The sequence below is a fragment of the Gavialis gangeticus genome, unplaced genomic scaffold (assembly GCF_001723915.1).
Source record: "Gavialis gangeticus isolate Ggan-Ray unplaced genomic scaffold, GavGan_comp1, whole genome shotgun sequence".
NCBI lineage: Eukaryota > Metazoa > Chordata > Crocodylia > Gavialidae > Gavialis > Gavialis gangeticus.
Window position 1 is genome coordinate 19,891,615 of NW_017729025.1, and position 15,876 is coordinate 19,907,490.

Sequence of the window (15,876 nt, forward strand, 5' to 3'; positions counted from 1 at the left end):
TACCTTCCTTAGAAATCTCTTGTCCCACATTGGCTTTACCTGTAAACTCGTATGACAGTTTTTTAATGTTTTTAAGTTTCTAACTATTGCTTTGCTTTATTTTCCAAGTGAAAGATTCTGAAACTTTTTTGCCATAGTTTTACTTGTGATTTCCAACTTATTAGGTCATTCCATTGTGTTAAAGAGCCTCTTTTTTTCTTCCCCCCGCCCCCTCAATAGGACACAATGTTTGTGCGAGGATTAAAAAGAAAATGTTTTGATGGTGAAGAAGATGTTGAAGGGACGCTGGCTGGTTTTAAAGCTATTCCTTCATATAATCTTCAGCGACAGTCACTTTTAGATATGTCTTTGGTAAAACTTCAACTGTGCCACATGCTGGTTGAGCCTAATCTTTGTCGTTCGGTACTAATAGCCAATACAGTACGGCAAATCCAAGAGGAAATGACTCAAGATGGGACTTGGCAGATGATAAATACGCAGAATGCAGGGCACGCTTCCCTAGACCGCTTGGTTTCAACAGATATACTATGTCGTTCATCCCGGGAACAAACTGAGGGAAAGCACAGTCCAGGTTATAGTACCTTCCCTAAAGACTTTGAGGAGACCCAGTCACAAGATAGTTCAGAAATTATGTCAACTGTTTCTTCAGGACAAGCTCCAAGGAACCTGCAAAGTAACATGTGGGAAATGGAGAACCCACAAGAAAATAGAGGAAATTTTCAAAAATCATTGGATCAAATATTTGAGACATTAGAGAATAAAAGCCCAAATTCTGTTGAAGATCTGTTTTCAGAGGTTGACAATTCTTACTACGACCTTGATACAATGTTAACAGGAATGATGAGCAACACCAAAATGGGACACTGTGATGTACTTGAAACATTTCCTTCTCAGACCACCACAAATTCTAACTCTAACTGTAAATCCGATCTTAATGAGCTTGACCACATTGTGGAAATTCTTGTTGAATCTTGAAACCACTACCTGTGCAGCAGAGAGCGAGCTCCTTCAAGGAAGTAAAGGACTTACAGAAACACTTTTCCCAATAGTTTATTCAAGCAAATCTGTACATGTATTTTACAGAAATATATATGAGCACTTCATATTGCAAAATTTTGTTAACTTTTAAAGTTAACATGCAGTTTGTAGTGTGAGAATTCTAGGTAACTGTTCATTGAACTGTAAGTACATACTGTAAATGTTTTTTTTTTAAGTTGGAGTCCAAGGTTTTCCAGATTGGACTCCCTTGCCCACTTTGTAGCTTTTGAAGAGTGCTTGTTCATTAAGAGTGTTGTTTCCATCATCATCTCCACCCCCCCACCCCAAGTCTAGAAAAATCGAGAGTCATACAGAGTTTGGGTAACCGGATTTTTCTTTTACCTCCTGACTTTTGGACTAACACTTCCTATTTTTTAGGACCACCTCAATCCCTCCTTGTCTGCCTCCTTTGTTCTACCTGCTGTTGCCCGTGGCTTTCGGAGCAGTGTGCAGTAGTCACCATTATCCTAGCTAGCTGCTTCTGTCTTCTTCCAACAGTTTTGTTTCTTTGAATATAATTTTAAAGTATTTGTCAACATTTAGATTTTTTCCAGCTATTTTCCTAAAATATATTTTTACTACAGATGTGCTATCAGCTGCTAATTTAGTAACTTTTGATCATAAATATTTGCAGTTGATGTATTTTTGAAAGACTTTCAAGAAGGGATTTGGTTTTTTTTACCATGAGCTACCTTATGTAGCTCAGCAAAGTGTATGTAAATATCAATATACAATTTTATACTTTACATTAAAATGTAAGCGCTGTTTTCATGATTCTGTTTTTATAGAGTAGTACTTTACTAAACTGAGGATGGTACAATGATGCTTTTTATACAACTTATACTTGAGTGTCATTACAGGGAGAGCCCTGATCCAGCTACATGCAATTACATTTAATTCAGTCCAAACCATGTTTTTGTTATCTTCAAACCTAAATTATGTAGGGTTTTTATTTATGTGTATTTATATGTAAATGTCATCAAGTGAATTGTTTATCACTGAAGTCTACCATCAAATATTTGTTTGTGGGAAAACTATCTTGCACTAATTACTATAAAAAGTGTTGCTAGGGGCCTTGAAATATCTACTAGTGTGTTCTAATGTCTTGTCTAAATTAGCATGCTCCACTCTTACCAAGGTTTTCTGGTCAGCTTATTTTTTTGAATAACAAGCGGTATATGGAACATTGAATTGCATTTCCTTTCTTTAAGGATGGTCACACATTCGTTTTAGAGTGTGTAATTCATTTTGTTTCTAATGTCCACTTTTGGAGGTGGATCAAATAACATATATGAATTTACTATAACGCGACTTCTTTTTTAAGAGCTATTTTATTGCTGGAACCTTTTGACATTGGCTGCCTGGGGAGCAGAGATTGCAGATAGTTAGGTTGTTTCTATGGAAGTGTATCAAGGGACCAACCACATTGTGAAAGGAATAAACTTTGCATTTAACAAATGTTTTGCCTTCCTGTAGGTGACCTTACCTACTTCACATTTCTCTTTAGGATTCGCAAATCCCTAAGTAGTTAGTTCTAGGTACATTCTGGTTCCTTGCTTCCACAAGTTAACCTATAAACAAATAAATGTCTGTCTTTTTAACTTACTGTAAGTGTTTTTGAAACAGCTGGTTGAAAAATAGCATTGCATAATTAAGTTTTCTAAACTTGGTAGATAGCTGCATATTTAACTCCGTTATGTGTCAAACTGCAGTTTGTATAAGTGAGATTTTTGTGAACTTTTAAAATATTTTTTGTATTAAACTTGGACATGAAGTGACCTTTATTTGCTTAGCTGTAAAACATTACTTCTATAACTAAGCTAATAGCAAGTTTATCTTAAATTAGCAGGGTGACATACCACATGAAAATGTGCAAGGAAAATGCATATGATGCAGTGAGACTGAAACAAAAAAAAAAGTACTGGACAGAATAATAGCATGACTATTTAGGAATTTCTAAATTAGGAAATTTCATTTCTATACAATGCACTCCAGAAGAACTTTTTTTTCAAAAGCTGGATGAAGTGGGGGGAATCTTTCCTTGTAAATGGCAGAAAGTGCTCTCCCATATTTACTCGCATATGAGCACTATAAGCACTGATTTCCAACAGCTCTTTTTTGGAAAAAGGTGCACGTTTTATATGTGAGAGAATACTGTATTGCATCAGCAAGATAAGAGCCAGTGATGCAGTAGGTAATCCTTGGTAAGCAAAATACACCTGTCATCGTCTTTCCTTCTCTTTCTCCTCCTGTTATAGGTTTTTGTTTTAAAGACAGTTTTAAAATGTTTTGTCTTGCAATTAGTGTTTACTTGAAGCATCAACAGTGATCTTTCGTAAAATCCAGTGATGCCTTGGTCCTGTAGCCCTGGCAGCAGGGGGCAGGACTAGAAGCGGGGAGGGTGCTGCCAATTTTGAGTGCGGGGCACCAGTAGGACTGGGAGGGTGGCTGGCACTGGCAGGGCTAGGGGGCTGTGGATGGGGAGTGAGGGCACCTGGGAGGTGGGGGGGCGGCAGATTGGGAGTAAGGGGTCATGCTGAGGAAAAGTTTAGGAAGCACTGATTAGTTCAAGTTTTTGTTCAAATTGCATTTCACTTTCATCTTTGGCAGATGGAAATTGTGAATTGGACTAGGGCTAGATTTTTAAGAGTTCATCTTAGTCTGCATCAATTTATGTATGGGAAAGATAAACTGGTTAATGGTGACTTCTGGTCATCTTGGGTCCATCACTGTAGAGACAATGTGCAAGTACACAAATACATAGAAATGTATCATGGGTAAACTAAACACTTGGCAGCTGTGTCTTGTAAATTGGAAGAATAAATTGCTCTTCTGGGCAATAGGGCCTGGTTATTAGATTAAGAAGTGGAGAATCTTGGTTTAACAGCAAGGATACTGTTTAGGCTAGCTAGCGTAAGTTTATGGAGTTGTTGAGTTTTTTGACAAACTCTGGAAAATGTTTTGCATGTGCACTGTTGCATGCCTGATGTCCTGGAGCTTGGCTGATATTTGATGATAATGCATATGGCTAATTCATACAATTACTTATAGCAGTGACAGTTAATCCTGACTATCTCACTAGTGAGCATTCGGCATTCACTGAAGGGCCCATGCAACGTGTACATTCCTAAATACACTGCAGCAAGCATATTCCAGTTTAAAAGAAAAGGCTCCACTAAATTAATGTTACAAGTGATAAACCTTGCTAGTGCTTATTGATGGCAGGAAACATACCCAAAAGTATGCAGTAAGATGCATTTTGATAATGTTCTTTCCATGCCACAGATGCAAACTTGAGCCACATGTGGCTCAGACATGGTCTGAGCATCGCTCTTCTGTGGGTACCCCTTTGTTTTTGAGCGCTAGTCTTCCCCACAAGTTCCCACTAGGTTGTTCTGTTGCATTATTGGTGTGTCTCTTTGACCCTCAGACTAAGGTGGCTTCCATATGCCTATTATATTCCTCCTCTTTTGCTATAAATAAAAACTCCATTCATTCTCTAGCCCATTTGATTATTTCAGTACTACTTCCAAGAGAAGAGACAGCAGTTAAATACAATCCCTTACAGCAGGGGTGGGGTTAGGGGGAGGGAGGGCATGGCTGGACGGAGTGGTGGCAGCCACTACGTGAGCTTCCTGTACCCCCTGCATCTGGTTGGGCAGGCGGCACCTGCGTGGCAGTGCAGGATAATGTAGTGGTGCTCTGTCCCCACCTACCTACACATACCCCCTACGGTCTTATCAAGTACCCTTGGGGGTAGGTGAACCCCCAGTTGACAACCCCTTCCTTACAGGCTAGTATGGCAAGCTCATGCCCTAGATAGAGCCAGATCAGTTGAAACTTCAGGCTGCACTTAATATATGGCCAACTTAAAAACTTCTCATTCTGGGTGTTAATGACTAGACGTATCCAGACACCTGGAGACCCCCAAGTCAAGAATGGTAAACTTTAGAGAAGCTTGGCTTAGTCCATATTCAAGAGGAGTAAAAGAGGACTAAACCAGTGGGAGACACCTGTTTGGGCAGGTGTGCTGCTTTGCCTTTGGCTCCCTGTCCTGTAATTCCTGCCCAATCTGCTGCTCTGCTTCTTGTTTCCTGCCCCATTTGTCACTATGCTGCCTGTCCCCTCCCTAGTCTGCCCCATATAGGATTTCTATGCCATTTGTGGTATGTGTCACAGGCTGGCCACCCCTGAACTAAGCTGATCAACCCCAATAGATTTTGCACAGGAGTAAAGCACAGCTGGTTAGACATGTTAATTGCACTTGTGGAAAGAAGACTTCTTCATGTAAATGTGGAAGCTAAGAAGGAACATTCAGGTATTGTAAACGCATTTTGTGACATCCCATCATTGTCTTTTAGCAGACTCTTGATGAATTCTAGGCTTATCTTTTCTCTACAAACTGTAATATGGCAATCTATATTGTGGCTGAGCCACTAGACAGCTGGTCCAAATGCCAGTGCTTAGCTCTAGCCTTAGCTCAAAGTAAGTCTGAAGACTTTGAAGCAAATAGCTCCAAATCTGATGTTCTTCAGATAAGCTTGACTGTTGCACCCCCTGCTGCTTAGTTTTATCCTAATTTTCAGGTACTTAGTAAAAGCACAGGAATCCAGACTGAGCTGAACAATGACTTGTATCAAGAAGCAAACAGAAAATGGAGCATATCTGGTCTGGGCTAAAAGTGCCTTTCCAGAGATGCAGTGATAGGTTTAGTCAACTGTGACTTGCATTCTTCAAAAGGTTAGTGTTTTATATGGGAATCTTCAAACTTAAAGGAATTGTTTGTTCTCCAGCTTGTCTGTACGTTGTTTTTGAAGTCAGATGTTTAACAAATGTAAATCAAGGTAAACTTCATTTTAACACTTTTTTACGTTACAGATAGTTCTGAAAGTACTTGAAAAGTTCCCAATAACTGACGCTTGTATGCCTTGTGTTTTTAGTAGTAAAACCACAGTGAAAAAGTCTGTCTGTCTGTCTGTCTGTCTGTCTGTCTGTCTGTCTGTCTGTCTGTCTGTCTGTCTGTCTGTCTGTCTGTCTGTCTGTCTGTCATTTCCTTTACAACTAGACACAATGGAAGAAAAAATTGGTTGAAACAAGATCCATTATTTGCCTGCACGAAATGTAATGCAAAAAGTGTAACAAAATCAGGACTGTGTAAACTAGAAGCACAATGTGATGAGGCTTGTAAACATTGCACAGGATAAAGGCAAGTAAAGACTACTTGCAGCAGCTGAGCAAGAAAGACTGATCAGGACTAGTGACTGACCAGTTTTAGCTGACCCCATTCCAGGGACCAGAAGGGCTACAGGCCAGGAAGTGAGTATCAGTCTGAGCTGGGAATCCAGAAAGTTTGGAGTCTCTTGGGCCTGTAGACTTGTTTCCTGGACAGACCCTAGTAAAAAGAAGGCTTCTGGAGTGGGTCAGCTTTGTAATCTAGACCAAGGAAATGGTGAAGCAGCTAGAACTGATAACAGTAGAGGCCTATAAGGAACGTTAACAGCATTGGGATCGAAGGACACTGACGAACCAAAGTAGGAAATAGCCTGGGTATGCAGAAAGAAGGCTGAGCACAAACTATCAGGTTTCGCTTACACAAAGCCAAGCAGTGATCCAGACTGGGTTAGCGTGGAACAGGGTCAGCCTAAGTCTCCCTGTCAGTTCAAGAGCCTTCTGTAGAGTTATTCATAAATGTATGTTCACATACAGATAATTGGAGCCTAGACCATGACAGTAGTGGCTAAGAATAAGATGGCTGCACACAGTCGAAAAAACTGCAAGAATATCCAGAGACTTGAGAGAATTACAAGGTATAATTGCCCTATAAAGAGATTGCATCAACTGCTCAGTAGACAGCAGAAGGGAGAACCTAGCTCCCATTCTGCCATACACACATATGCTTCATAGTTTCCAAAGAGGTACTGGCATCTGGAAAAAAATGCTTTTTTCATAAAGAGAACTTCTATTGTCCTCTCTGCACCCCACTTCCCCCCCACCCCCCCAAAGCTCATGAGTGGAATTGTGCAATGTTTGAAAGTATGACTGATGATTGTTACTAAGAGAATTTCTTTTTGCCAGAGCCCTAAAGAGTGACTTGGCAACTCATCTGATTTAGTATCAAGTGAACTTTAATAGTAACACTTACACAATATTACAGGTTTCCTCCCTGTAATACAACCTGACAAGTGACTCTGTAGGATTCTCAGCAGTGACTGTCAGGGGTACAGTGCCTTGGATCTTCCACTGGGTGTGTGATGTCTATGGCTTCTCTGTGTTTGTCCAGCGGATATTTTTTTTTAATTCATATTTCATGTTTCAAGTCAAATTGGCCAAATCGGTTCCAAATTGTATCAATTAAGCAGAACTGAATTGTTCTAAAACAGATATTGATTGAGTTCTGCCTGCTCAATCATTCTAAACACCATGTATGGTGCTACAACTGGTGAGCATCTCCCATCCCAGGCTTTCACCCTGGGTCTTCAGGTACTCCCAAATCTATTGGCAGGCATCCTATGTGCAGGCCCAAGCCTGGAGGTCTTGGTATTCGGCTGCCCCGACTTGATCTTGGGCTACAAGAGGCTAAGCAGAGATGCAGCAGCTGTCTCTCTTTTTTTTTTTTTTCCAGGTTCACTGCGTGCTGTCACACCTTCCCTTCTGTTAACCATTTTTTACAACCTTTTCATACCACATTGTCCTATCCCCTGACACTGCCAAGCATTCCTTAGATGGTACGCTAATTCCCCTGGCACTATGCCAGGCACATTCTTTATAAGGGAACTTGTGCCTTGCTCACCTAGTGCACCAATTGGCGCTCACATCTCCCGGTGCCACAGAAGTCGTTCTGTTCAATTTTATTATGTAGTTCTGGGAAGTCATGGACTATGGCTAAGAGCCTTTGCACAACTCAATGTGCCTGCTACAGTGATAAAGGTATTAAAGCCTGGCTAAACATTAAGACTTGGTTTTAACACTTTCTGTGATTAAATAAAATGTGCTAGTTCCATACCAACAAAAATCTCAGTAGTCTGATTCTGTCTCTTCTAAACCTTATTGCAAACCTTCCATCCTATTGTTATTTAGAGGACTTTGCATTTGATGCAAGTGTCTGCTGAAGGAGTAAGAGACCCCAACTTAATGATTCTTTATAGATCAGAAAACAAACTTTTACTAAGATGTCAAGCTACCATTTGTGTGCAGTCAGCTCCATAGAAAATGAGGGTTGGATGGGACCTGAGGAGGTCATGTAGTCCAACCCCTTGCTCAAAGCAGGACCATGACCACCTAGATCATCCTAGCCAGGTCTTAAAAACCTCCAAGGATGGAGATTCTACAACCTCTCTGGCTAATCTGTTCCAGTGCTTTACTACCCTCCTCATAAGAGAGTTTTTCTTAATATTTAATCTAAACTCCCCTTGCTGCAACTTGAGACCATTGTTCCTTGTTCTGTCATCTGCCACCACTGAGAACAGCCTAGCTCCATCCTCTTTGAACATCCCCACCCACTTCAGGTTCTTGAAAGTTGCTATTAAATCCCTTCTCGGGCTTCTCTTCTCCAGATTAAATAAACCCAGTTCCCTCAGCCTTTCCTCAAGAGTCATTTGCCCTAGCCCCCTAACCATTTTTGTTGCCTTGCGCTGGACTCTCTCCAATTTGTCCACATCATTTCTGTAGTAGGGGGGTTACTCCAGATGTGGCTTCACCAGTGCTGCATAGAGGGAAAGAATCATTTCCCTCAATCTGGTGCAGTGCTCCTAATAATGGAGCCCCGTATGCTGCTGGCCTTCTGTGCAACAAGGGCACACTGTTGGCTCAGTTTACCGCCCACTGCAACTCCCAGGTCCTTTTCTACAGAGCTGCTGCTTAGTCAGTTGATCCCCAGACTATCAGTATATGAAATTGTTCTGTCCTAAGTGCAGGACTTTACACTTCTTATTGAACCTCCTGGCCACATCCAGACAAGTGCAGCTGTGTATGTGGTACCACAGATGCACCTGTGGCACCACATACCACGCATTCAGCTGTTCTCCATGCTGCAGGGAAGCAGTGCACAGGGCTTTTTGATATCCAGTGGTCAAAAAAACCCTCAGAGAAAAAAAGCGGAGCAACGTGCACTCATAGGCAGTGATTACTGCTCAAAAGCAAAACCAGGCTGCCTGGAGAAGTGCTGCGACTGCTGGCCAGGCTCTGCACAGCAGAATCGCCACTGCTGCAACCCTAGGAGGCCCCCAGGAGCCCAGTGCTGGTCCCAGCTTACCCTACTGCCCCTGGGGTAACTCGCCATGCATCTGAGTGCCTGTGCCACGGACATTCCCCAGGGACAACTAGCTGTGGTGCAAGGTGCAGTCACTAGTTGTCCCCAGGGAACCAAACATCCACACCGCATGTGGATGCGGCCCATGAGATTTCTTTTGGTCCAATCCTCCAATTCGTTGAGGTCTCTCTAAATCAGGGACAGCCAATTATTTCGGGTAGAGGGCTGTTTACTGAGTTTTGGCAAGCCATCGAGGGCTGCGTAACAGGCAGCCAGGGGCAGATAAATATTAATTGGCGGGGGGGGAGGCGTGGGCTGGCTAGAATAGCCTGGTGGGCTGCATCAGGCCCCGGGCCACATTTTGCCCACCCCTGCTCTAAATCTTAGCCCTACCCTCCAGCATATCGACTACTCCCCACAGCAGATGGTGTCATCTGCAAACTTGCTGAGGGTGCACTCCATCCCATCTTCCAGCTCGTCAATGAAGACATTGAACAAAACCAGCCCCAGGACCAACCCCTGGGGCACTCCCCTTGATAGAGGCTGCCAACTAGACATTGAGCCATTGATTACTACCCTTTGATGATCCATCCAGTTTTCTCTCCACCTTACAGTGCCTTCATCCAAACCCTGCATCCTTAGCTTGCTTGCAAGAATGTTGCGGGAGACTGTATCAAAAGTCTTGCTAAAGTCAGGTGATACCACATCCACTGCTTTTCCTGTACCCACAGGGCCAGTCATCTCATGCAGCCAGAATGCAATCAGGTTCGTCAGGCAGGACTTTCCTTTTTCATGTCTTTAGGGCAAGGTATTTAGCAGAATTTGCAGATTTAATTGGAAGCTGACAGGCTGTGCCATGAATACATCCAGTATGGCCTCAAACTTGCAACCTCTGGGCCATGAACTGGTGCCCGGCCCAGCCCCTTGTTCCTCTAAAGCCAACAGAAGATACCTGAACCTTAGTCTTGTTCTTTCCTCAGTTAACTCTGATGTCCCTTCCTTAGCTAATGGGCTGGATCTAGCATATGAATGATGTAAGGCATTCCTTAGTTAGGCAAAATTCCCACTGACCTCGATAGGAGCTTTGTTAAGGTGTTGGGAATAAGAATTCCTTGTTTCTATGAGTTGTTTTGCAGTGTTTCAAGTGTACATGTGCAGTGTTTGTAAATGTTGATCCTTGATTAATATGAAGGCAGAGAAAGTTCCTCATTGTATGGAAAATTCAAATGAAAATAATCAAATTCATAAACTAGCAAGAATAGGAGCACTTGCAAAAAACATCATTTTGAAGACATTGTATACGCTATATTTGATAGCGCCTTTTCAGTGTATGGCTAGCAGGAAAGTGCATGCATAATGGTGAGCATTCAGGCTTTATAATCAATTCAATATTTTAAACCTAAATTTACTTTGCAGTCATTGGTCACAGGCCAAGTTTTAGACAAATTTCTATTCTAAAGTTAGATTAAACTCTCTTGAATTTCAGGTTTGGGAAGATCTCAAACAGTACCTTTTTAAAGGCGTGGCAGGTCTGTGGTACTGCAAACTCTTATGTGCGGAAAAGTTTTGAAATTAGTTGTTGAATGTTGAGGCAATTAGAAAAATCACTGAATGGTATAAGGGCTCCATAAAATGGGGACATAAAAATTAATGCTTAAAAAAAAAAAAAGGACAAAATACAGGGATAAATTCACAGTAACACTGGGTATTTTGCAGTGTCAAGTTGAATAGTTTGTTATATCAGAGGTGACAGCCTCTAAAAGGAACAGTACTTCCTTTACCATGTACAAGTATAGCTGAATGATATAGATGAGAAAATGCAGTGTTTCACAGTCCAACTTGGAATTAGCAAGGGTGCTTTCTTATACACATAATATGCAGTGTTTGTGCAGTGCACTGTGTTGTCCTTGTAATGTTTAAATTATTAATCATAACTCCACTAAACTAGTAGGAGCAAAGAGAATCTTGTAATTCAAGCAGAAAACTGTGCATCAAAAGGCCAGATTTTTCTTTTTGGATCGGTCAGGAGCTACTTCTGTGACTCTTGACAGACATGTAACATCTCTCTGGCTTGCCTCTTCTAGGTATTGAGACCAAATTAACTTTCCTGTATTGTTCTTTCAGAGCTTCAAATGATTTTTTTTAAAAAGTCAGTTGATGCATAGCTGAAACTTTGTTTTTAAAAGTTACATAATTTGCATGTTCTTCTTCTGTTCACTTCTTGCTTGAAAGAAATATGTACTTTCTAACGCTCCTTTAAACAATGGAACTTGTAGCAAAATATAACAATTCTGTCAAATATTGTAGCTATAACACCTTATAGTATGATCTTGGCACACGTAAAGGTTTTAGGCTTAAATAGTAGTTGTATGGGAGACGACTGGAAAACTTAAGTGCTCCAAGAAGTAGTTACTACTTGGTTAGAGGTGTTCTTTCTACTTACATTCATGAACCGGTGTCTCTCCTAGTACTGAGGTCAAGAGGCTGCTGAAGATGTTCAGTTGAGTTCCTGACCATTTTGTGTCATCAAAGTTCCTGTGGCATTTGCTGCAAGGACAAAAATGATGCTGCAGTATGGACAGATACCATCTTGATCAAGTACAGTCCAACTGAAAGACTGCATTTGCTCATTGAACATTTCAGTTGCTTTTTAAGTAGTTCAAGATACAGCAGGAAAACTAACACATTTTCAAAATGTGAACAATGACCCCTTTTGAGACCTGCATTCAAACACAAGCCTTAATAAAGTGCAGTAAATGGATATAAACTGAATATTTCTGATCTGTTTTAAAATAGGTGAGCTACATGTACAGCTGTTTATCAGCCATAAAAACTAGTAAGTTAAATTGGTTTCCACTTTTTTAGCATATTACTTGATCTGCAATGATTTTTGTCACTTTTTCTTGCTTGTTGGACGTGTTATATAATGATCTGTGAAATCTGCCTTCCATAGTAGCTTCTTCTAAAAGCTGCTGTTGATTTTAGATGACAGACTTATGTCATAAACTACATGTATCAGCTTTTGTCTTACGTTTATCCATTAAACAGGGTTGTGTTAATGATTCTCATAGATCTGTCACAGCATGCGTAGACCTCTCGTCAACCTTTGCTTAAAACATCAGCACTCATTTACAGCAGTAGCAAAAGAAAACCAGGTTTAAACAAATAAATAAAATATAACCTATAATCTAGTCAGGTATATAAGATTAATTACTCAATGCATCACAAAGTACAGGCCTGCTATCATGTCTTACAGTGATGGTGGAAAACAGCGTTGAACATCAGGAAATATATTATTTGAAGTAATGTCCTACCTGTCCCAAGAGGTATGAATAAAGACCAATGTCAACAGCGCATATTTCTCTGGAAGATTGTCTTAATTTTGGCCAAACAGAAAACCCAACTTCCATAATAGTTAAACATTTGGCAAGTTACAATATTCTCAGCCCACAGTTGATTAGTACCACTGAAAAGATTACTGTATGCTACCCCCTAATAAGTCACTTCCACATCTAACCTAAAAAAAGCGATTCATATATCTTTATTGCTAATTTTTTTCAAAGAGGATCCGCAGCATATGGTAGAGGTCTGTCCTGGTAACACTTGTAGCTATCTTTAACTGTCTTGTTCAGTCTGGTACCCATTCATCTGAGAAGCCAGTTTCTTCTATGTGCGCCCGAACGTGTGGTGGGAAGGGAAGCCGTCTGGATGGGAAACACAGCCCCCCTCCTCAAAGCTGCCACCAGTCCCTCGGCATAAACTCCATGCAGCAGATGGACTGTGGGGGTGGCGGAATCACCAAACAGCCATTCTTAGTGCAACGTTCCTCTCCAATACGGCTCAAGTAGTGTGTCAAAAAGGATTCATTATTGCTTCTTGCAGTAGCATTCGCTCCCCTTCTGTGCGCTGTGACCCCCCAGCAGCAGGGTCAGAGCACAGCTGTGGCTGGGAAGCCAGTGGCAGCTTGCTGTGGAGGAGGGTAAGAGGAGCTTGGAGAGAGGATCCTTCTGCCAGAGGACAGAGTTTAATTTCAAGAGAGGCTTTTGCTGAGTTAAACCACAGTTTTCCCTGCCTCTTTGGCCTCTGCCCTTCTTTTAGTCGGTAGCCTCTGCCGCCACCTCACTGCCACCCATCTTGCGATGCAGGAGACAGACTGACTCCATTTGAAGAGTGGGTCTTGAGAATCCCTTGACTTATCCTTAGCTGTTCACTAATGTATCATAAATAGTGATTCTGGTCTTTAGCCAATAGTCTTTTTATTCCTGGTTAATATTGGTGGAGCGAGTTTAAAGAAAAAAACTTCTAGTTTTTACTAGAACTGAGTTAGCTTACAACAAATAACTTACCTGAACTAAGCCTGTGTTTTCTGCTCTTGGGATGTTGCTCAAATTAGGCAAGAAAAGTTTTGGGGAAGGGTCTTTTTTAGGTTTCTGCAGGTCTGTCAATTTAAGTTGAACATTGGTTCACTGGGAATCTGAGTTGCTTCTCTCTGACTTGTCAGGTAAATCAGATTTCAGCAAGACTCCAAAAGAATCTCTACAAATACTTGCATGTGAAATTTTGAAATGTGCTTTGTGCAAAAAGTTTTGTGCCAATGTAACTTGATTGCACGAATGCTTGTGAAAAGCAAATATATGAGAGATTCAAGCACGGCCAAAGAAAATTTGTCTTAAATAGTCACATGATTTTATTTTTACAGCCTCCTTTTGCAACTTTTGCCTGATTTTTGCTTTAGCATAGGTGAAAAATGTACGTCTTATTTGGCTGTTTTCAGTGAAAAAAAGAAGAAAAAAAATTGTGAATGCCTGTGGGCTGATATCTTTGCCACTCACTGCACTACAACGGTGGTTCCCAACCTCTGTAGACTCAAGGCACCTCTTAGACAATGCCACCCCTTACTTCTCACTCTGTTTTTGACTATGGAAAAATAAGAGCTCATAGTGGGTCCGAATGCTTCTAACACTATGTACTCAAATATGAACCCTCTAGGGCTAGGGACAGACATTACACACAAACTGGTTTAAGCGGTCAGAAATTGGTTTAAACCTGAAATAGAACAGATGTTCAATGCACATAAACCAGTTTGAAAATGGCTGAAACTGGTTTGAGATAGACCTGGTTGAATGTAGTATCAGACTCAACTGATTTGGTTCAAACCGGTTTATGCAACATCTGCCCCAGACTCCTTCCCGGTTTAAGTTAAATCAGTCCTCCAGCATCCCGCCATGCTCTCTGGACTGCGTGAGGCTCTCTGCTTCAGAGAGCTGAGCCGGCCCCTCCCCTCTGCTTCCTGGCTGCAGCTCTGGCAGAAACTGCTCCTGCACTGGTGTCTTCCTGGCTTCCTCCTGCTCCACCCTCCCCCTCCCTTCGGCCCTACACAGACACCTCTCAGCATTAGCTAGCAGACCACGTGTTAGCTATGGTCCATGATGCAGGAGACAGGACAAAGGCAGGACTGTGTCGGCTTGGGGCTTTTTGGAGCTAATCAGCAAGTAGCTGGTAATGTTCCTCCTTCCTTCCTTGGAAAAAGTCGTTTAAGAAGAGGAACTAATGAGAGAAGTTTTTGTTTTCTTAATTGGTGGATAAACACTCTGCTGGAAGCCCCGGCGGCAAACTGGAAGTGCTGCCAGCACTTCACGGGGGGGCACCTGCTGATGCTCCCTACTCCCCGACCGGCAAGGACCAATTTGAGGGTGGGGGAGGAATGTGCCCCCCTGTGTCACCTATGGTCTATCCACCTCCAAATTGGTTCAAGCATTGCAGGTTAGACTAACCTGCAAAGATTCAATCAATTCAGGCTCAGACTTTTTGAACATCTGTCCCTAGCTCTGGTCTATTATGTGAAGCATGCCTGCACACCTAACAGTGCTAATGGTGCATGGAACCCTGTGGCTGTCCTGAAAGGATCCTGAGTCACCCAAGGGTGCTGTGGCAGCTCAGCTGAGAACCATCATGCTAGGAGCCAATGCCATAGCAACAAAGTTTGGCGCCTGGGGGAAAGCCTGCAGCCGCAACCCACCCTCACCCCACACACATGCCCCCCCAATGCTTGCCCAGGAGTGCACACAGTAGTGGGAGCTGCCCTACTCCCATCCCCATACTCCTCCAAACAAGCCTCTCGCAGCTCCACCCCACGCCCCGTTCCAGCTGCGCGGCGCCTGTTGGCACCCCTTTGCTTGGGTACCCAGTGTGGTCACCCTGTTGCCCCCCAACCCCACTTTGCTACAGCACTGCTAGAAGCTGTGCTTAAGGTGCACCTCACTTCTCCATTTTCCTGATATGAGAAGAGAATTGGTGGAAACACAGGAGTCTTGGGTAGAGGCGCCGTGTCTTAGACAAGGCAAGCTGGCAACTGTGATAAAGCAAAGTAATGACTATAAAAATGCTGCAGAGAGCAGTGGTGGGAGAAGCAGTGGTCAAATTTTGGATTTTTAAGTGAGAGGCGAGTGCTGCTTTCCTACTTCTGTCCATTTGCCAGAAGGGCTTGCAGCCCAACCTGCCAGCAGAAACAGACATCACCTGATGTCTCATTTGTGCCACCATCAGGGCAAGGAAAGGCAAATCAGTGGGGCAACAAAACATGGTAGTAG

General features: G+C 42.3%; 1 protein-coding gene and 1 long non-coding RNA gene across 2 annotated transcripts in view; one reads left to right on the plus strand and one right to left on the minus strand.

Annotated features, from left to right (window-relative positions):
- Positions 1 to 2,816, plus strand: part of CDCA4 (cell division cycle associated 4) — a 15,417-nt gene extending 12,601 nt beyond the window's left edge. Inside the window, exon 3 of the mRNA XM_019518474.1 lies at positions 220 to 2,816. Coding sequence (XP_019374019.1) covers positions 220 to 975 — 756 coding nt within the window. The 3' untranslated portion in view covers positions 976 to 2,816. The remainder of the gene's footprint in view (positions 1 to 219) is intronic.
- A 7,750-nt stretch (positions 2,817 to 10,566) lies between these two features.
- Positions 10,567 to 13,547, minus strand: LOC109298397. Its single transcript, XR_002097603.1, has 2 exons — positions 12,927 to 13,547; positions 10,567 to 11,833 (listed from the first exon to the last, which is right to left on the minus strand). It is a non-coding gene; the product is annotated as an uncharacterized LOC109298397 (long non-coding RNA).
- Between the last annotated feature and the right edge of the window lie 2,329 nt (positions 13,548 to 15,876).